The sequence below is a fragment of the Lipotes vexillifer genome, unplaced genomic scaffold, assembly GCF_000442215.2.
Source record: "Lipotes vexillifer unplaced genomic scaffold, Lipotes_vexillifer_v1.1 scaffold308, whole genome shotgun sequence".
Lineage (NCBI taxonomy): Eukaryota > Metazoa > Chordata > Mammalia > Artiodactyla > Lipotidae > Lipotes > Lipotes vexillifer.
The window spans coordinates 1,668,631-1,690,834 of NW_006792985.1; the positions used below are offsets into that span (position 1 = coordinate 1,668,631).

The 22,204-nt window shown below is 54.8% G+C and overlaps 1 protein-coding gene across 1 annotated transcript in view; it reads left to right on the top strand.

Annotated features, from left to right (window-relative positions):
- The window catches only part of KIF13B (kinesin family member 13B), a 188,542-nt gene extending 181,073 nt beyond the window's left edge, over positions 1–7,469 (top strand). Inside the window, exons 39-41 of the mRNA XM_007466182.1 lie at positions 2,642–2,935; positions 3,104–3,524; positions 7,183–7,469. Coding sequence (XP_007466244.1) covers positions 2,642–2,935; positions 3,104–3,524; positions 7,183–7,469 — 1,002 coding nt within the window. The remainder of the gene's footprint in view (positions 1–2,641; positions 2,936–3,103; positions 3,525–7,182) is intronic.
- The last annotated feature ends 14,735 nt before the right edge of the window (positions 7,470–22,204 follow it).

Below are 22,204 nucleotides of genomic sequence, written 5' to 3' on the forward strand. Positions count from 1 at the left end.
CTCGGTCAGCTGGAAAGAACGGGGGTTATCTGGGCTCGCCTTTTGCCGCCTCCCATCACCTTTTTCTTGTCGCTGTGGATGTGACCTCTGATCCCTGGCTTTTCACTTACTGGAGCCTTTGGGTGAATCCTTTAGCCTGTCTGGGCCGTGTTGTAAAGCGAGTACTTTCTGGCCCACATCAGAGGATCCAGTAGCGCTGATGGAACAGCAAGGAGCTCCAGGGCACTGTTGCAGGACTGTCCCCCTCCGGACGGGCCCAGCTGCCCTTAGCAGACAGCAGATCCGGCAATGGTGGGTTGGACCCTGGGAGAGTGGGGAACACAGGCTATTTAAGGGCCATAGTTATTGTTCAGATTCTAGACTGTTGTAATTTTGTTTGCGTATTCTTCCCTGCCCAGTCAGTGATATTAAAACTAAAATAAAAAAGAGTAAATAAAATATGTACAAGTTGCAAAAGAAAAATGATTGAAGGATTGCCTAATCTTTTAGAGTATTTATGCTGGTGACAGTTATTGATCTATTGGATTTAGTAAATTTTGCAGCCCAGAGATCCATCACAAAAATGGGTTGTTAATCTCAAGAGGTGCTGTTAATTTTGTACCCTGAGAGTGTGCCTTGTGGGGGAAGGAGGGCCTCTGGAGACAGGAATATAAATGACAATTCACGTGAAAATGCACGATTTATCAAATTGCTGAGTTAAGCCAAGTAACTGTAAGAGACTTATAGATCTCAGCTGTTTCCCAGTTCAAATAAATCCTGTATTTCAAATGGAAAATGGCCATTCTTGTAATATGAATAATCTTTCCGTAAATATTGAAAACACATTTCTTTTTCTGAGCAGCACCCCTCTCGCCCCCCAACCCACTCCCCACTCTGTCTCCCGTTCCCTATCATTGTGCACTGGGAATAGAAAGATAATCCACCACCTTCTCCCAATGGCTTAAGTTATCAAGGCAAGACACCTTAGAGCGCGCCAGAAACCGCAGAGCTCGGCGGAGCCGCGACTGTCGTCTTCCCCAGGAGATGGGGCTCTGCGCGTCTCTGCAGGCTCCCTCGGACCCGGTGACGTGAGGCGGAGAGGCCAGCATAGCTCTGGCCTCGCTCAGACCCTGCTCGCCGGGCTGGCTGCTCCTCGGCCTGAGTCTCCCGGGACCAGAGCGACCATCTGTGACATGGGACCAGCCTTGAGCAGCAGCTTGAAAGACGGCCTCTCAGAGGAAGGGCACAGCCTTCAGGCAGCCTCTGTTCCTCCTCTTCCCCCTGCCTCCCCGCCCGCAGGCCCCCGGGTTGTTGCTTCCTGCCCGAGCTGGTGGAGCTGTGCCCTGGCACTTCCAGATCCTCCAGTGAGACGATCATTTCAGTTTTGCGGGAGTTCGGAAAGTGCTCTTCTGGCCTCCGGCGATGCTGTCAGTCTCCCCGTGGAGTTGGTGTTGGGCAGGGGGATCCGTTCACATGGGGGCAAGAGTTCTGAGCCTGAGTGAAGGGAAGTGGGCGGCGCTGAGAGGTGTGCGCCTGCTGTGTGCCACGCTCTGTGTGAGGGCCTGGTCTGCCTGCCTTGTACCGCGTCGCCGCGGTGGCCGCCCCGTACGCGTTGTTCCCACCACCAAGCGATTCTTGGACACCAGCTGTGTGTCCTACAGTTAACTCGGCTTCTGACCCCATCTACTTGGAGACAGTGTCAGATGCCACAGGTTGAGGGCTCAGCCCCACAAGACTGTTCCCACTTCAGATGCCAAGTCCAGTGTGCTCCAGATCAGCGGGTCCCATGACCCCTTCCTCAGGTTGAATGAATTTGCTAGAGTGACTCACAGAACTCGGAGAAACATTTTACTTACTAGATTATCCGTTTATTATAAAAGGATGTAACACAGGAACAGCCAGCCGGGAGAGATAAGTAGGGGAAGGGTGGGGAGCTTCCACGCTCCCTGGGCACAGCGCCCTCCCCAGATCGCCACGCTTTCACCAACCCAGAAGCTCTCCAAACCCTGTCCTTTTGGGTTTTTACAGAGGCCTCATTGTGTAGGCATGGTTGATTCAATCATTGGCCATTGGTGATCGATTCAGCCTTCAGTCGCTGCCCAGAGGTCAGGGGTGGGATGGAAAGTTCGAATCCTCTAGTCACATGGTTATTCCCCCTGGCAACCAGCCCCCTTCCTTGGGGGCTTTCCAAAAGTCACCCCCTTAACAAACTCAGATGTGGTTGAAAGGGCCTCGTTGTAAGTATCAAGAAGCCCTTATTGTTATTGCCACTTAGGAAACCCCAAGGGTTTTGGGAGTTCTGTGTCCGAAAACAAGACTAGGACCAAATATGGAACTCTTACTAGGAATCATGCCATCACAGGCAGCTGTTAAGATCTGCAGTTTACGGAAAGGAGAGGCGATGAGGGGCACCCGTGGCCATCTTGCTTAGCCCTCAGTCGCAGCAGGGGCAGCGCCAGCGTGGAGCCTAGTCGGCCTGCGTATCTGGTTCGTGGAGGTCGCACAGCAGAACAGGGGAGCTGAGGTGGGAACCGGGTCCGCCCTGCTGCATGGCTGCGCTTGTCCCACTGTTGGAGCTGTCATGTCCCCGCTGACAACAGCATTGGTCTCCAGGCTTTGGGGAGCGGACGCCTAACTGTGAATTCTCCCCTCCCTGCTCCAGGCTCAGCGAGAGAGCGCGGGGCTGCGCGTGGCCTCCGACGTGCCCGTGGCCTTGCCGGCCGCCCCCTCGCCCAAGACCTACGACGGGCCCCCGAGACCCGCGCCCGCCTCCCCGGCCCCCGAGGGCGCGGATGGGCCGCCCAGCCCCCTGAGCGAGGCGTCCAGCGGCTACTTCTCGCACAGTGTTTCCACTGCCACCCTGTCGGACGCCTGCGGCCCCAGCCTGGATACCGCGGCGTCGCCCTCTCCTGGCCCCAGCCCGGCCACCCCCGAGCCCGAGTCCCCGGCCGCGCCCGTCACGTCCCGCGCCCCTCCCGGCCCGGCGGAGCGAATGGCGCAGGGAGACGGCACTGCCGCGGCCCCCGTCGGGGCTGCAGCGGTGAAGCGGGACGAGGCGGCAGGCCCCCCTGCGCCTGACCGGCGGGGCAGGAGTGACCCTGCCGCCGCCCCCCAGAAGCCGAAGAGCCCCCAGCCCCAGGTGAAGCCGGCTGTTGGCCCAGGGCCCGACGTCTCCAGGCCGCCGGCGCCTGCTGACCCTCGGTGCCAGCCGCCCGCTCCGGCCCCTCCCTTCAGGATCCAGAAGGTGCGGACCTCGGAGCTGAAGTCATTCACACGCATGCTTGGCGGGGATCCCGGCGGCCCCTCGGGGAGCGAGGAGGACCCGCTGGCCTCAGGGGGCCCGGGCGACGGCAGCGCTGAGGCAGAGGCCCCGGGAAAGCTGGAAGTTTCCTCGGATTCTGAAGAAGCCAGTGAGGTCCCTGAGTGGCTCAGAGAGGGAGAATATGTGACCGTGGGCACCACCAAGACGGGCATCGTGAGATACGTGGGGCCCACTGACTTCCAGGAGGGCACATGGGTCGGAGTGGAGCTAGACTTACCTTCAGGTCAGTGCTGCTGCTTTGGGACAGGTTCCGGGTCCCGGGGCAACTCACTGTGCACCCCGTGGTCCGGCAGAAAAGGGCCGGCCCCGCACTGCCCAGCACCTGCTGTGTGCCCTTGGGCACATCGTTCACGTCTCTGAGCCCCTGGGTCGCCACTTTACAAAATGAGGAATTTTGTCTAGATAAGAGTTTCCTAAGCGTTTTCAGAGTCAGATTCTCTTTTTTTAACCTGCAGAAATTTCTCAGAAACCAAAGACCTTAATTGAAAGCTACTCTTAATTTGGTGAATTTAAATCCTGATTTTTCTTTTTTAGTCACAGAAGCGTCTGCATTTCAATTGTCACAGCAGCTCTGTCTGCTGTGCTTGCTCAGGTTACAAAAACGAATGCCCATGTGGAGCTTCAGATGCCTCAGGTGTTCCTAAGACACCCCAAGGCTCCTGGGCCCCCAGGGGGAGGACAGAAGGTGAGGTGATCGAAGAGCCTCGTGGGCTCACCAGTCTCTTAAGTCTCCTTATAGAATGGCCTACCTCCAAGCCAAGAGATCATCATTTCAGAAAAACTGAGGGCAGGACTTAAGGAAACATGTACTTTGTCGTGCCATTCATTCATTCATTTTTATTTATTTTTGAACACGTCCGGTCTTCGTTGCTGCGCACGGCCTTTCTCTAGTTGTGGCGAGTGGGGGCTACTTTTCGTTGTTGTGTGCAGGCTTCTGATTGCGGTGGCTTCTCTTGTTGCGGAGCACGGGCTCTAGGCGCATGGGCTTCAGTAGTTACAGTGTGTGGGGCTCAGTAGTTGTGGCTTGCGGGCTCTAGAGCTCAGGCTCAGTAGTTGTGGCGCACGGGCTTAGTTGCTTCGCGGCATGTGGGATCTTCCCGGACCAGGACTGGAACCCGTGTCCCCTGCATTGGCAGGCGGATTCTTAACCACTGCACCACCAGGGAAGTCCCCAATTTTTCTCTTTTATTTTTTTGCGGTACGCGGGCCTCTCACTGTTGTGGCCTCTCCTGCTGCAGAGCACAGGCTCAGCGGCCATGGCTCATGGGCCCAGCCGCTCCGCAGCATGTGGGATCCTCCCGGACCAGGGCACGAACCTGTGTCCCCTGCATCAGCAGGCGGACTCTCAACCACTGCGCCACCAGGGAAGCCCTCCAGTTTTTTTTTTTTTAATTGAGATATAGTTGATTTACAGTATTAGCTTCCAGTGTATGGCATAGTGATTCAAAATTTATATAGATTGCACTCCATTTAAAGTTATTGTAAAACACTGGCTATATTCCCTGTGCCGTATAATATGTCCTTGTAGCCTATTTATTTTATACATAGTGGTCTGCACCTCTTAACCCCCTACCTAACCCCCTACCTCTGTCTTGCTCCTCCTGCTTTCTCTCTCTCCGACTGGTAACCATTAGTTTGTTCTCTATATTTGTGAGTCTGCTTCTGTTTTGTTATATTCATTCATTTGCTTTGTTTTTTAGATTCCACATGTAAGTGATAACATACATTATTTGTTTTTCTCTGACTTACTTCACTTAGCGTAATTCCCTCTAGGTTCATCCATGTTGTAGCAAATGGCCTGCAGATTCTTTTTTTATTTAAACAGCTTTATTGTGATGCAATTTACCTACCAAAAAATCCACCTGTTTAAAGTGTACAATTCAGTGGTTCTTAGTATATTTCCAGAGTTGTACACCCTAATTTTAGAATGGGTTTATCACCCCAAAAAGAAGCCGCATGTCAGTTAGCAAGACACTACCCCCCCCCACAAGCCCCAGGTAACCATTAATCTACTTTTTTGACTAAATTGATATAAAAGGTCCTAATCTGGACTTTCACATAAATGGAGCCATAAATACCCGGCCTTTTATGACTGGCTTACCTGAGTTTCCCGGGCTTACCCAGTTATGGTCTGTGTCAGCACTTCATTCCTTTTTGTGGCCGATACTGTCCCACTGTAGGGATGCCCCACGCGTTCGTTGTTCATCCACTTGTCAGTTGATGGACGTTTGGGTTGCTTCCACTTTTTGGCCGTTGTAAGGCTGCGGGGAACACTCGTGTGTTAAGTTTTTGCGTGGACACACTCATTTCTCTTGAGGAGATATGGCGGGGAGTTCACTCTGTGTCTAGCACGCTGAGATCGGCCGGCCTGATTGCCTTTCTCCCTCCCACCAGCGTGTCCCAGGGTGGGGCAGCCACTCCCTGAGCTGAGGCTTGGAGGCTGTGGAGATGGGTTTTAGCAGAGCTTGTGTGGCCTGCTGGATGTCGCCAGTGAGGAGCTGTCCTTTGGGCCAGCAGAGTGAGGGTTGCGGGAGGGGCCTCAGTGAACCCCAGGCCACAGTGACTGTCTCTCAGCCCCTAGGCTCAGCTGTGAAATCACTGTCTTTAAAAATAATTTTGGCCAAGAATGTCATAAAATGGAAGAGGTAGAAGACGAGTGCAGCACAGGCTGGAATATTATTTAAATTCCATTTCTGCTGAAATGCAAAGGAGAATTGGGAAAGACGTTTCTATCTGTAATTGAGCTCAAGAATTAAAGGGGGATTAGTGAACAGACGAATTCATCCAGCAAATAAATACTAAGCACCTACCGCGTTCCAGTCCCTGTCCTGGATTTTGAGGACACCTTGGTGAGCAAAACAAAGTTCTGGTTTCCCTGGACTTACGTTTTAGAGGGAAGAGAATTGCCAAGTAAACAAACAAAATGTGGTAGTAGTGAGTGCTATGAGGAGAGCAGGGAGAGTGCGTGCTCCCGAGGAGCCAGAGTTCTGGCGGGAGGGGCACTGGGCGTGCGGGGTGGATGCCCAGTAGAGAAGAGCAGTCAGAGGGCCACCTCGGGCTGGACACGCAGCTAAGAGGCAGCAGGGTTCTCGGAGGGCAGGCTGGGTGGGCGAGCCCCCAAGGGACAGGGTAGGGCCACACACACGCCCCCGCCTTCGAGGGGGAGGCAGGAAGGGAGAGTGAGAGGTCACCTGTGGGATACATCGAGAGGCGGACCGAGTGACTTCTGCTGACCTTGAGAGGAGCTGGTGGAGGGTGGGCCTGTCTGAGAGGGAGGAAGAGAGGAGGCAGGCTGCGGGGTGCAGGCAGTGAGTGTGGACAGTTCATGAGTGCTTTGCTGCAGAGATCACGTTTCCCAGCAACCCATCACCATGGGCTGCGGACACTGAGGGATCAGCTCCCCCCCGCCCCCTTATAGTCTCTTCTCTCCCCCTCCATGAATGGATCCCCCCCCCCGCTCCAGTGCTGCTGACCTTCTTAAAGCATTTTTTGTTTGCTTTTACCAAGGAGACATCTCCCCATCTTGACACACCAGGCGTGACATCTCACTAGCTACAGTTTGGTAATTTGCCAGTTTCCATCTAATAGATTTAGGGAAAATAATCGTTCCACTCACAACATCCATCCTAGGTTTGCATCTTGACTGTCCAGACTGACAGCGGTTGGTGCCGAGGGCGGGGCGGGCTCTGCCTTGGTGGCACGTGGGCGTCAGAAGTGACAGGCCCTGGCCGTGCCGGAGGCCACCGGGATCTGTCCGCAGTGACCACCTCTGCTGCTCGGGAGGCACTGCCCCGGCCCCGCTCCTTCAACGAGGACTGGCTGCGCGGTGCGCGGGCCGGGGAGCCACCTCCACGTCTTCCTTCCTTTCTTCCTTCCCGCAGGTAAGAACGATGGCTCCATCGGCGGGAAGCAGTACTTCAAGTGCAACCCCGGCTACGGGCTGCTGGTGAGGCCGGGCCGCGTGCGCAGGGCGGCGTGCGTGGGGCGGCGGCGCAGCGCGGGGCTCCGGCCGCAAGGCTTCCCCGAGACCCGCAGAAGCGGCGCGCTCTCTGGCTCCGCCACCAACCTGGCCTCGCTGACGGCGGCGCTGGCCAAGGCCGAGGGCTCGGCGGGGCGGGCCGAGCGCGCCCCCGGGAACCCGGAGAACCGCAAGTCCTGGGCCAGCTGAGCGGCGGGGTGGCCGCCTCCCGTCCTTCCTGGGCGACGGACAGGGGGCGCGCGGCCCCTCCGAGCCTTTGCGGGGACAGCCCCGGGCGGGCCCTCTAGCCTCTCTCCGTGGGGACAGGCCGGGAACGCTTTCTGCACGTCGCGGGGCTGGTGACCTCTCCCTGTTTCTCCCTCTCCCCAGAGAGTTTGGCGGCGTCGCAGCTGGGCCGCGGGTGGAAGGTTCTAGGAGCCCAGCGTGGTCCCGGATTGTGGAGAGCAGGGTTCCGCCGTCTTCCTGGGCCTGGGGCCGCCGCGACTGCGGCCGATGTTGCTCTTTTTTCTGTGCTGGTGACGCAGTTAACCTCTTAATTTAAAGCATAACCGTTACTCGTGCCTTTCCCTCCCGCGGAGGCGGCGCCCCACACCCCCGTAGCTCCCAGCGCCTCTCCCCACCTCAGGTGCCTGGGGCCCTGGGCCTGCCCCTCCCGCCTTTCCCTCTTCCTTTCCACGGGGTTTCTTAGAGGTTTCTTTGTGGGTGTTTTAGGGTCTTTATACCCAGAAAGTTTTTTCTCTTTGCCATTTATTCCCTTAACAGAGTTCTTGGCATATATTTATTATATTTATTTTTTCAAAATACGAAATTGTTCGCGAGCCACAATCATTCTCCCGGTGTGAGTGCCCAGGGCCTGCCTTGCGCTGCCCGCCTCTGTGGCCACTCGGGAGCTGCCAGCCTCCTGCCTCTGGTGGGGGTTCCCGGAGGACGCTGCCCCTCCTTGTGTTCTTTATCGCAGATACACAAGTGGCCTTACTCTAAGCTGACAGTGAAAACCTGGAGAATTTTGTTGTGCTTCTGAGGCCAGTGACAAAGTCGGTCAGAGGCTTCGTGGCCTTGGTGTGGTTTTGGTTCTGGGAGGGTCCTTAGACCAGCTTAGCTCCGTGGCGGTTCTGTGCCCTGATGCCTGCCCAGCTTGGGGCTGCAGCCCGGCAGGCGGAGGGAGAGCTGCCCACCCCGCTGCCGGCGGGGTTTATCCCTGGGAGCCTCGCAGAGCCACAGGCCAGGCTGGCCCGGATGGCGCTGGGGACGGCGTGAATCATCCCAGAGCATCGCCTGGCCGCACTGGGACAGCCCTGGTCCAGAGCCCCTTTTCCACCGGTGCCTTTGGTATTACCAGGGTGGTGGCCCAGTGACCTGGTGCCCCAGGTCTGTGGCGGGCCACCACTTGTACTCCTTCCTGTCCTCAGCTGGCATTCCGAGGAACACCTGCCGGGCGTGTCCCTGAATTAAGCGCTCCCAACTCTGTGCCAGCTCTTCTGTGTAAGCTCCTTGCCAGCACGGAAGCTCTCCTTCAGGCCTGTTTTCAGTGCGAGTTTCTCCTCCGTGGATGCTAGCACCACCCGCTCCCTGGGAGGGCGGCTCTCGCTCCCAGAGCCTCAGGTGACCTGCCTGGTGGGGCAGAAAGTCCGCACCCGGGGCACTGGAGAGAAGACGCCATAGAAATGGAAGGTGGCTTGGGTGTGACCCTCATTTACGGAGCCAAGTACTTGCTGGGGCTCATCTGCCCTGTGACAGGTGTCGCAACCTCGCAGAACGGGCTTGGGACGGTCGGTCGGGGGATGTGAAGGGTCGGGCTCTTTTCGTTGTCGTTTGAGTTGAAGTGGAAGAGATGACAGCCCAGTCACTGCCCTGAGCAGGTTTTTGGCAGGAGCTCACGGGCCGGGCGGAGCCCTGTTGTCTGGAGAGGCCTCAGGCGCCCTTCCCCTTCTCCCGGCCTCCCCTACGCCTCCTCTCGGGGCCTGCTTTTCAAATGTCCCCAGTTCCGCCTGCCTGAGAGTGTCCCACCAGCCCTGCCCAGCATCTCTGCCCCCAGGGAAGCAGCGTTTCCTTAGACCCCTTGACTTTGTGCTGCCGGGACTGGGGGCCGTGGCCAGAGCCCGTTGTGTGCAGAGGTGGTGCTTTCTCCAGGGAGGAGGGCACTGTCGCTGCTCTAGAGTCTGTAGCTCCCAGCTTGCCTGGGGTTTTCTCAGAATGAATCGGGTTTGGGCCTGTGCTGGTGGCGTTAGAGAGGCCACGTCGGCCCATCGGCGTTCCTGGTGAGCTGTTTCCGCGGCCAGAGAGCAACACGCGGGCTGCCCTGGGCATCCTCATCTGTCAGCACTGCCGGCAGAAGGCAGCTGCTGGCCTGGCTCTCCTGACCCAGCTCTGGGCCCTGGTTGGCCCGGGACCCTCGAGGGCAGTGAGGCGGCCCCTGGAAGAGCAAAGCAGGGCGTGGGGGCCATGCTGGGTCCTCGCAGGGGTACAGGGCCAGCAGTCCCGACCCCCGCCCTCTGGCTCCATGACCCGCACATCCCTTTGGGCCGCTGTATTGGTGGATGGAGCGGGGCTCCGGGGACGCTCTCGGCCTCTCTCTTACTGCCTCCAGCTTCCTGGGCGGCTCGGGGCGGGGGGCGGGGACCGTCCTGCTCCCAGGTGGTGAAGGAAGCCCGCCCTGCTTCTTGGCGCAGACTCCCGTTAGCTTGTAAATGGAAGAGCTGCGGTCCCTAAAGCCAGGAGCCGGGCAGTCCCCGCACCCTGAGTTATTGGACGGAGTGGGGAGGGAGGGACTCCCCCTTCCCTGCGTCTTCTGTCCTCGCCTTATTAACACACAGACCTAATTTTAAATAAATGTCAGCATTAGGATCCCTGATGCGGTTCTTAGCAGGTCAGGCTCTGGGATTTAGTAAGACAGCAGGAGCGGCAGCTGCGTGGCGCTGGGGAGGGACCGTCCGTCTGTGGCTCCCAGCCGCACGAGGACAGGTCAAGGTCGGGCGGGAGCCCTCCTGGCCTCTGCCTCCTGCTCTGTACACACACGGTCACCCAGCCTGGACCCCAGAGGACTGCGGGGGGTGGTGCGGGTGGCCGGCCAGCGGGTCAGGCCCCTGTGCTTGGTGAGCTGTGAGCGGGCCCCTTGCAGAGCGGGAAGGCCTAGGAGGTGTTCAGACCCTCATCCCCCCTCCCGCTGTCCCCGTTACTTCCTTCTCTTGGATTAAAGTGTCCTGTCTGTGAAACTGACCAGGAGGCCACGGGTACATATTTTCTCGGCTACAATGAGCCACTTGCCCGAGGCCTGCCTGCTCTCACATGCTGCCAGCTCCCAGGATCACCGCCCTGTCGGTCTGCCTGTCGCTCCTCATATGGACAGACATCTCTCCGGGATGGGTTGTGCAGCCTGAGACCCTTGACTGCACCGTCCCCACTGTCCCCATGCGCCCCCTTCTCTCGGAGGAATCCGTCATGCCTTCCGCGTGCCGCTGACTAATCGTGTTGGGAGAGTCTTGGAGCATCTCTGTGCGTGGAGTTCTGTAAATATGACGGGTTCACATAAAGGAGTGATTTTGTTTGGGAGACTATTGATTTGCTACACATGAAATGGGAGTTAAGAAAAATCCAAAGACTCTGTAATGAATTGTAAAGACTTAATGATTTGTACTGTATAATGAACTAAACCTCTGTGATTCTGTACCGTATATGCCTTTCCGTCACATGACCAACAGCCTCTAAATAAAACCATTTGATCTCCTGCCTACGTCTGGGTCATCTGGTTGCCTTCCTCTCCCCAACCCTGAGGCAGGGGTGTTTGGGCTCATTCCAGACTGTCCCACAGGCAGCTGTGATCTGGTTCTGAGTGATCAGGGTGGGGCTTTTCAGGATTGAGACTAGAAGAGAGAGGTTCAGGGCAGCAGCAGGTCCCCTGAGCACACCTCCACAGCCCAGCGCTCTTTGTGATCTGGTTCCGTGGCCACTGGGTTGAGACCTTTTTCAGGAGCCAAGGACCAACAGAAACTTTTTGATGGCCTTACATTCAAGGTAATCGGAGCTTCTGGGCTACCTAGCCGGGAGACCGCTTCTCTGGAACAGGGGTGTCCCAGCTCTCACGCCTCAGCTCCACTGTCCACCTCGACCTGCACGCTGGGCCCCCTGTCAGACGCCGCAGCTGGGGAGCAGAGGACTTCCTTCCACTGCTGCGCGGGTGAGTGGACCCTCAAAGGTTCTGCAACGAGATGTTTGGGGGAGGAGGATTATGGCTGTGCACACCGGTGGTCCGGTCCGCGCAGGCTGTGAAGCCTGATGGCATTTGTTGGGCCCTGCTTGCCCCTGAGGCCAACATCCTGAGGACGTGGCACCCAGCTATAGCCCAGCGTGGGCTCGAACCAGCGCCGGGGAGAGAAGCAGCCCTCCCGAGATGGCCTGCAGCGTCCTGCTCGTGGTCCAGGAGCCCAGCCCACAGCCGCAAGGACGCAGTCGGCCCAGTGCGCTGGTGGCCCTGCATCGGTGAATCACTCTGCCTGCGCCTGCTATAAAAGGTACTTGCAAACGTAGGGCTGCAGCCACGGGGAGGGCTGATTAGAGGTGGCCACCAGTCAGAGCACGTCTTGGCGGGACTTGTTTGTATTCCTAAGTGCCCGAGACTTGTTCTCAGAGATAAGCACTGCCGAATAATGACAGAAATTTGGCAGCCAGGAGCTGTCCTGCTCTGAGGCAAGAGTCTCAGATTGATTTAGCTCCTAGGGTAAATCGTATTTTTCAAGCCACTACTTACTGTCTTGCAACCCAATGAGATCTCCTTTGCACGAGACTGTGGGGTTTTCACGGTTGCTCAGACCCCAAAATGGGCGCTAGTGGGTATACCGTCACGTTTAGTTCGTTCACTCTCTCGCTGCTGGGTCCCTCGGAACATGTGTGCGCCATCCTGCACCGAACCTGGTGTCGCTGGACAAGTCCCATGGTCGCAGAACCTCGAGCGTGGCGCCCGCAAGAGGGGCTCCAGAGCTTTAGGGGTTGAGGAGGTGACCTCCAGGCAAGTGTGTTTGGAGGACTCGCAGACGAGGCCGGGGGGAGGGGGGAGGTGGTGGTGGTGCTCTTGGGGCAGGTGGGCCCTGAAGGACAGAACCAGAAAGAGCAGTTCTGGCCCCAGTAGAGGGGCACGGGGCGGGGGGGGGGATGGTCCTCGGCATCCCCATCCCCCGAAAACCCGCCCATCTACGTTGGCAACTTAGGGTTTGAGGGCAGCTTAAAGTTTTGCAGAGTCTTTTCTAGTTATGCATAATGAGAAAACAGACTGTGTCTCTCTGAGAAGGGGTCGTTGAACCTATCCTAGCCTGTCGCATGAGAGGGGAGCTTGGGCACCCGATCCTTCAGTCCTGCTCAAGAATTTGCTCCCAACCATTGGACGCCTTAGAGAAAACAAATTACAGAGCTTCAGCTTTCTTTCATATTGTGTTTTTACTGCTAAAGGTGAAGCCCCAGGAAAGATGGCTCTTCTAGGAAAATGAGGTGCTTGGGGCATGGCCTGAGGTGGGAGTTCACGGCTCAGCAAAGTCCAAGGCTGTGGTCCTCGTGGAAGAGAGGCTTCCAGCATCCCAGTGGTTTTAGGATGTGGGAGGATGGCGCCTGTAGTGAGGGGACCACGGGCGGGGAAGCTACGCGAAGAGATGGCTTCTCCCGGGGAATTCGGGGCAGACGTGAAGGGAGCACAGGCTGGAGGAGAAGGGGCCGGATTCACGGCTGACGTTCCCTCAACCAGGAAGTGCTTGATTGTCCCCTTAACCCCTTTCAAGTGTCCTCGGGTCTCTGGGGTACCAGTCCGTTTTCAAAGCATGAAGGGACAGATGCTCAGAACAGAAGTAGCAGGGAACTTGCCGAATGACTGTTCTTACTCAAAGAAATCCCGACCAGTCTTCGTTCAGTTATACATTTTATTCTCTAATAGGTACAATACTAAAATAAACACAAATTAAAAAAAAAGTTTTATTAAAACAAAACTGTACAAAAAAGCAGTATACTACATTTTAATTACAGAACAGTCTACTGTCCAAAAGGCACTAATCCAGAATAGGAGATACAATGATACAGGACTCATTGGAACTATTTTAATCAATACAATAGAGCACTTGTTTCTTTGACCATTTACATCTAGAAACAAGGGCTGTTTGCTACAGTCATTACACAATGTTATAAATATGAGTCCCACAGGTGAAGGTGCAGTATCGCTCTCCCTAGAGAAGGTTCACGTCACGAGGGACCGTCTTGGGGCTGAGAGGTGGGTGGGCAGCAGAGGCAGTCCCAGGCCAGGGCCTCTGGACGCCTTTGTGGTGGGAGGGCCGGCTGTCCTGGGCACGCGGAGCTTGTCCTCCGGCCCGGCCTGTCCGATGGGCGGTTTCTGGCCATTGCTGGCAGCCACGCTACCCCCTCTTGGGTGTTAGCACCGGCGGCAGGTGGGTTCTGAGACCCTCCAGGTTAACTGGGGCTGGAGGCCTGGGGGATGAAGTGCCAGCAGCTCGGCAGAGGGGAGGCGTTTTGTAACCTGATCTGAAAAAGGCAGCGACTACTTGGAAGAGGGGTGGGGAGCTCAGGGGTGGGGAGCTCAGGGCCGGTGAGCAGGGCAGCACTGCCAGGCACAGCCCCCTGCTGCTTTCTGGGCAGCCTTCTGGCCCAGAGATGAGAGGCCCTGTCCCTCACTTCCAAGAGGTCCCACGTCCCCTCCCAGTGGCTGGTGGGGCGTCTGCGTTAGCTCTGACAGTCTGTTTGGAAGCTGATGTCTAGAAACGGGATTTTTGCTTCCCTGCACCCTCCCTCAGTCCCACCTTAGGGCCTCGAGTGGCTCCCGGGCAGCCTGGGCCACTGTCCCGTGTTCGGTGGCCAGGACAACTCTCTCCACCCCACATTTCATTCTCTCATGGACTCTGCCCCTAAGGAAGAGAGATACTGCAGCTTTCCAAACAGTGTCATTACACGTAAGACGAAGACAGGCATCTGATGTTAACAAAAATAAGTAACAAAGAAATAGGATTAAACCAAATCTCTTCTCACAGCATCCTATACTACATCCTCCTTCTGCTTAGCAGAAAATTGTACGTACACAAAAATACAAATACACAATTTTGTAGAACAGTCTGATTTTAATATATTTATATATATTTATATTTATACGAGTGGCAGGTTAGTTCATTATATAGAGCTTTTTGCACTTTTGGCTCATATGCAACAAGGCTTATAAATTCAGCTTTAGCTTTCATTCAGGTTTTATAGCTTTTGAACAAGTGTTTTCACATTTAAAGCAGCATCCAATTTGCACTAGGAGTTTGTGGTGATAGAGGAAAAGATGGGGTCAGGAGGTTACTGACAGGAAGGCGGGCTGGGGCCGGGGCAGATATACATTCCAGTGTGTGTGGCGACGTCGGAAGGATTGCTATGGGACAGAGTTGACCATGATGACCCCTTGAGGTAGACTGAACACCTTACAGCAGACTCAGACACAGGTGTGACTCCCCTCAGGGACACATGGTGCACAAGATGGGGACAGAGACCCGGAGACACCAAAAGGAAACACAAAGACTAAGACACGACGGCGAAGGCAGGGGGGGCGCTCTGCCCCGACCCCTCCTCCCCCCTCCCCCGCCTGCCCACAGGGGCCCCACTCAGCCCGTCGCAGGTACTCCAGTATTTGGCGGATGCTAAAGACTTTCCGGCAGACCCGAGGCACCCGGGGCATCTGATCAAATGACCACCGTCAACTCGCCTTCCAGTTTGAACTCGCTGCGCCAGCGAGTTCCCACCCTACGACGGACGCCCAGGGAGACGGAGCCGCATGGGGTTCCACGGCGGGAACTATCCCCCAGCGCCCCGCGGCCCCGGTCCAGGTGATCGGAGAGAAACCCGCCTCTCCTCTCCCCTCCCCCAGTTCAGCCTCGCGCCAACCTCGCTCACACTCTTCAACTACAACCCGGGGAGCTGACAAGTGCCGTGGAACCTGGGGCCCGGCGCCTGGAGCGCCGAGGGTCTGCTCGGGGCTCGGCTCACGGGGGCAGCGGCTCCACGGCAGCCTCACAGGCCACCTCCATGGCGGTGCTCGCCCACCCCATCACTTCCATCTACCGCCCCCCTTCGCCACCCAGCTCAGTCCCTCTGGCAAACGCCGTACGTGTTAAATGGGAATGCTCAGTGTATGGGCTACTCCACTGTCCAAACAAAAATGCTGGATTCATAATGAAAATAAAGTGCCTGGGTATGGGTTATTCCATTCTGCAAAACCCTTCTAACGCACCAGCCAGTCATCCGAGCGCTGCTGGGTGCCACGATGTCAACAGTGCGGCCACAGAAGAACCCTCCTCATCCGCCCACCACGTGATCAAGGCCCCGAGTTTAGGTCAGACTTAAAGTACTTTACTTTAAAAAAGAAGCAAACAAATAATCTCACACTCATTTTCAAAGATGCACTTCTGATCTTGTTTCACCCCCCTACCGATCACGGCCTTTCTGGGCCCTTGTGGGCAGACACCCTGATCCCTCAAATCCAGGAAGAGAGGACGAGGACAGGCAGCCAGGGTTACAGTGACCGATGACGGCAAATGAATCATCCTGTTTATAGATAGCTCTGATTGACTCTTTGCCTTTTGGGTCTGGACGCACCTTCTGGCGGCTGTCAGACACCCGGGCTTCTGCTCCGAGGCTGTCTCGCTCTCCCGCTTGCTCGCTGGGCAGCTGCGGACTTCACTAAGCAGGCTCCTACACAGTCTCTGGGACCAGGACCGGGACCCCGTCCGCAGAAACGCCCGTGAAGCAGCAGCACAGGGGAGAGCGACAGCCCGCGTGCTCACCCCTGCAGTTCTGCCTGCGGAACCCGGGGACCCTGGTGAGGGGCAGCCACCGTGGCCACCCACCCCCAAGGGCCAGGGGCAGGGCTGGGGAGGGAGGGCAGGGCACAGGCCGACTCTCTGGCGGGTCCCAGAGGTCTGTAACTTGTGTAGGCACTTAAAAAACAGAAAGAGAAATTCATCCTCGGAAGGTGCTGCATACCCAGCGTGACCACGCCTTGGGAGGGAGGGGAGCCCACGGGGGGATCAGAGAAGGCTGTGGGCTCTTCCAGGGGAGGCGGCTGTGATGCTCTCGGCATCTTCTGGCGGGGACAGTGGCCCCCCCTTGCGGCCTGGGTGAACCGGCAGAGGCCTGTGTCCTTCTAGCTTGGGCAGAGCAGGAGGGACAGATGGGGCGGAGAGCATGCGCGGGGTGCCCGGGTGGCCGGCTCTAGGCTCGCAGCCACTGGGCTGGGGGTGAGGCTCGGGCTGCACGGACTCGCTTCCTACCGTCAGTGCGAGAGAAACTACTAGGAAGAGAAGAGGCCCCTGTGAGAGGAGGGTTCTGGGAACCGAGCGCAATCAAGAGCAGCCCTGCCAGAGCTGCCAGTGCAGGCAGAGAGCTCTTGCCCCGCCCCCAGTACCTTTGGTTTCCGTTCGTGGTGCCCATTTTCAGAGATGAATGATTAAGGGGTTCACTGACTAACAATACTGAATGTGGTTTCCAAGGCAAATGATAACTAACGATAATGCTCCTGACAGGAGCCCACAGCCCAGCTCCCTCACCTTCATTCGGTCCATTCCTAACGTACGGACTGCCCTGCCCCCCCCCCCCACCCGTGAATCTGGCATAAAAACAAGAGTTCAGGGTAATATCACTGGAGTGGCTGCTGTTTACATTAATGCAGCACTAATGCCGTTCTCTTTCCAGTTTAATAGCTTCAGTGAATGAGGAAGTGGAAGAATAGGCGTCACAACTTTATGCTGGGCTCGTAGTTCCAGTAAAGCAAAAGGAGAGGTTTCCGTGCTCAAAGGAAGCCAGAAATCAGACTGAGATTAGACCTGACCTGGAGGGAGTGGGAAGTTACGAAGAGAACAGGTGTCCTGGGACCAGCTCTGCGTGTACACTGGCTGGTGAGTCACGTGCGCCTTCCTCGGGAAGAGCCCACACCTCCCTTCTGAAGTTTCAGTGCCCCCAGCTGCCACCAGAGATTCCAAATCGGGATCAGCACCTCAGTGGAAAGCACACGTGCCTTCTTCCCTTCCCTTTAAGGGTGGGTTTATTTGGTGGGGTGAGCGGAGTGGATAACCAAAGCCCCCCACAAGCCGGCTAATGAAACAAGGTGCCTATTACAAGGGCCACCAATACCCAGTGGTCAACATGGGGACCCTCTCCCAGGGCCACTCCCAGCGAGGCCTTGCTCCTGGGGTGGTTCTCGTTCTTGGGCTTCAAGGATGCTTAGGGCACGACTAAGCGGTCGGAAGAGAGAGAAGCCACAGAGCCGGCCCCTGCAGAACCACCTATTGAGAGGTAAAGAGCTGGAGAATGGGAGGGAGGCGCATGGATTTTAGTTAGCTGAGTCCTCAGGTCAGCTTAGAGCCCGTGTCCCTGACAACAGTCACTGAGCCGCCACACCAACCCCAAGGCAGCTCGCCCAAGCTGGACTGTGGTTACCAGAAAGTTCTTACGCCGAGCCAGAGAGCCCACGGTGGGGCAGACACTGATCCAACACTGGCATTCCAGAGCCTCCAATCTCCAAAGCACTGGCCCAGCCCCACCGCCTCTCATGACTGTGACAGAAGGGACAGTGGACTGAGTTGGAATGGCTTAGTGAAACTTCCAAACACAGGCACTGAAAAAATGCTCCAAGAGCTGAATGAATAGAGAGAGAACAGGAAGAGTGAGCTTTTAATATTCTCTGCTTCCACTTAGTGCACTACCCCCAAGCAATGCTAGGATATTCGAGTTCCCCTCAGAACTCAGACTGTGACAGCCAAGATCTTCCATCCCAGCAAAAGGCAAGACCTTCCCATTCACCTCCTAGAGGCGGAGATGGGGACAGGGGACTTGAAACAAGAGGTTTTGCATCACAGCTGCCAAGCCTCACTGCGTTCACCGCGTTTCTGTCACCATGAGTAACAAAGGAGAGAGGCCAAGGAGGAAGGATGCCCTGGTGTCTAGATCATCACAGTGACACTGGTCCAGTGTCGGCACAGAAATGATGGCGGGGCAACAGTGCACCAGGGGGGATCATCTGGCAATGCCCAAGAGAAAAAGGAACAGGTTAAGTACAGAGATTTCACTCAGCAGGGCCAGGCAGACACCCTGTTAATGTTCTACCAGGATGAGAGAAGTGACTGGAGATTTTACTTGACTTCATTTAGGGGGTACTGCTCAGTATGGTCTGTGAATCTTCAAGAATCAATGAGACAGTGAAAACACTCAGCACAGTGCTGGGCACACAGGACAAGCTAGCAAGTGTCAGCGGCTACTTCGAGCTTCAAATGCTTGGGAGGTATGATGATTTAGAATGATGGCATCTTTACTCTGGTTACTTCTGGTGTTTTCTTCCAAAAAAATACATATTTCAGGGGTAAGCACTACCTGTATTTTCACTGATTTTGGTAAGCTGGCTTTATTTTCTTTTTAGCGGGGCTGCGGGTGGTAAAGGAATACGTGGTGAAGGGTTTTCTGAGTCACCAAAGTGGCCTGTGGAAACATCTGGGGAGGGAAATGTCTGGCCAACTCCAGTTCTTTTTACGTAGCACCATCCTTTAAGCAGCACATCTAATACTTTGATCCCTAAAAGAGTAGATTGTGTTTGAAGGTTTTAACTGCAGTGATAATTCTATTTTCTTTGAATGTAAGCAGATAATCAGAATGTTCTGCTGGCTGGCTGAATGCATGTCTCACAAATCACAGAATTATACTCATCTAGTCAGTTTTCAGAATCGCTAATCTTAAGACAGATTCTCAATTCTAATGGAGATAGTTATCGTTCAGCAGTTGGGAAAATAAGAAAAGGGATGGGATACTCTAGTCTTCGGGGTCATAAATCCACAACCATTCCAGCTGTCAGAAGACCAATAGGATCCCATAAAGAAGTCCCAATGACTGCACGTCTATCTTGAAAGCAGGTGGCGTGTAGGAGTCGGGGTTAAGTCACTTTTAGATCTTGTAGGAAAAGCAGCACTGAGTAAAAACCCTTTATGGCATTATTTTTCCTGTTCTAGCACAACTACTATACATTTGATTGCAAGTATTTTGAGGGGGGAAAAAAAGAATCCCAAGGCAGAACCTTTATATCCAAATTCCGCGCGCGCGTGTGTGTGTGTATTTGGGGCTAAAGGGAGAGAACAGTTAGAAAGCAGCAGCCTACCTCAGCATTTTTATGAAATTGAAGTTTAATGTTTGGGTTAGGATTCCCTCTGATATGTGGAGAGGAGGGGAGAAGATGTGTAAAAGGGTAAGCAGGAAAGTGTGAACAAAAACAAGAGCTGTATTTTTCTTTAGTGGCTGCTACCTGACCCTGGAGTGTCCAGGCCTGAACAAAGGGCTCAGGGGCCAGGCTCACCAGCACAGCCAGGAACCTCAGGGACTGAAACGGCTTGTGAAGGGCCACTTGGCACTATGTTGGGTGCTGGTATTTGTGTAGACTCACTCTTGATCATATAACTGAAGTGACGGGAAGAACCAAACAAGGCATATTCTAGAGAAAGGCTAGTGACGCAGCAGCTCCCGTCCAGCCTGAGGCCTCAGGGTGAGAACACGGGCTTTGTGGGCAGGCTGTGTATGGTGTCAAGACAACGTGGTGCTCCATGGGACGAGGTGGATGGAAAAGAAAAAAAAAGTGGGAGGGAGAGAACATGGATGTGGAAGGGCCGAGGCGGGGGCAATCCCACTGACACAGCAGAACAATGGGGAGAACTCAGGGTAACCAAAGGCTGCTGACATGAGGAAGCTGGCAATTACCAGAGATGTGAGCAAACCGGGGTGAAATTCACACGTGCCCTTCTCCGCCAGGAACGTTAGGACCTTGCAAACAACAGTCTTCCACTTAGGCCGCAAAGTTCTCTGCAGACCATATGTTTTAGTTTATTCATCCGTGTTCGTGTCATGTCTTCTGCTCTAGCTCGGGAAAAGCCTATCTAACTCAAGTGTAAGCTCCTGTTTGAAAAACACTTCCTGATGGTGACGGCAATGGAAATATCAAGTGACCAAGGGAAAATGTGAATTCTAGGGAGCTCGTGAAGCAGGAAACATCAGGTAAGGCCAACACGCGACCCTGGCTGGTTGGCATGTGGGACAGAGTACTCTGGAGGCCTCATCAGTGGTTGACTCAGTTTGGGATTCTGACTGTAGTTTCTGCCATAGATGGAGCAGGTTGAAACTGGATGTGAGCGACAGGTTTCATGTGACTTAGTCAAATGGGGAGCAATAATCAAAGGCTTCCATTCTGAAGCTGAAATAACTCCAAATCCTTCTCTTTCACTTAGGAGAGGACGCGAACACTATGTCATTATTTTAGTTTACTGAGTTGCTGTTCCAAATGTTCTTGGGAGCATTAGTGCTAAAAGGGAACAGGGAATGGGAGATCTGCCATTTTCAATCACATAGAGGACGGAAATCCTTTTAATTATGACCATGCCAATCTACATCTTGCTGTTAAACAGCTAATTACATGTCAGGAGGACACTCAGTCATTCAGAACAATTGTCGTTATATTTTTATATATTCATTCTGTGCCACCCCCCTCAATCGCCATGGTTACAATTTGAAAGGATTCAGGCAAACCTTCATTTGCTCACAGCACACCAACGTGAATCTGAGAGTTAATTATGGCTGTATAGAGCCATTTTTATTTAAGAGAGAGAGAGAGAGAGAGACTGAAAATGGAGTCACGGGGGCCGGCGTCCCGAGGTGGTGTGAAGCGCCCGTGGAGCCGTGCACACTCGCCCGCGCCCAGGCCGGCTCACACGCCACTGCTGCCCCCGCACCCACCGGAGGGCACAGCGCTGCCGTCCGGACGGGGGCAAGATGGCTCCCGTACCTGCCCAGGAAAAGGGATGTCAGGAGGGAAGCGCAAAGGCCCCCCGCAGAGGCGTCCTTCCGCTTGTTGTGCGGGAGCTGTGGCTAATGAGAGAACGGGCGTGAGACGTGTGTGGGAAACTGCAGGGTGTAAAAATGCTAGTTAGATTTTGCTTGAATGGAATGAACCAGATTTAGTTCTCACTGCCTGGCCCCAGGTGTCACAGGAGGAATGATAAAAATGAGGCCCAGCATAGGGTACCTGGAATCCCAAGGCGCCTACCACGTCCTCGAGGTCTTTGGGTGACAATAAGAAGGGGATGCGAGATCCCCGCGCGCAGCCAGATTTTCCCTCTCCTCCGTCCCGTATTTATTCCCCTCTTGATTAGGAAAGAAAACCATTGTTACAGGAAACTAGATTTCTCAAGATCGTTAGCTTTCCTTTTGCTGCTGTTTCTCATCCCCACTAAGGAAGGATAATGAAGCTGGTATGGAAACTTCTCAATTTATAAGCTTCCAGCGATCAGTGAGTCAACCATCGACCCTCTGAGACGGCAAGAGTAGTAGCTTATCACTTTTAGCCTGTGAGAATTAAGAACAGCCTTTTGTACAACCTGTCTGTGAGAGGGGTTTCTGTGACTGGAAATGGACTTATGGGCTTGATGTGTTTAAAAAGCCTTTCCCACCACCTTAGTGCGGCAGTTCTCTTGAGAGCAGTAAGGAAATCTTTCCTCTTAAGTGATTATCATCTTTTGAAAAGAAGACCCTATCATGAAGGCAACCGCAGTACAGAAAAAGAAAGGGCCCCCTGCTTTGACAGCACACCACCGTTAGGGCAATCCTTCCAGGATAACCTGGGCATTCACGGTTGCCTCCCGGGGAAAACCTCCCATTCTCATTATGGTGCGATACCTTTAAACTGGGTAATTTAGGTATTACCAGGTAATGGCAACCAGACAATATGGAGATTAAGAAACAGAAGAGGGTTTCCAGGGCATGCAGCTCAGTTTGCCAAATTCAATATGGCTAACAACTGATCCCCCAATCCTGAGTAAACATCCTTGTTATTTAGAGAGCACACAAAAAGGAATGTCTTACGCAGCTCCTAGCCCTGCCCC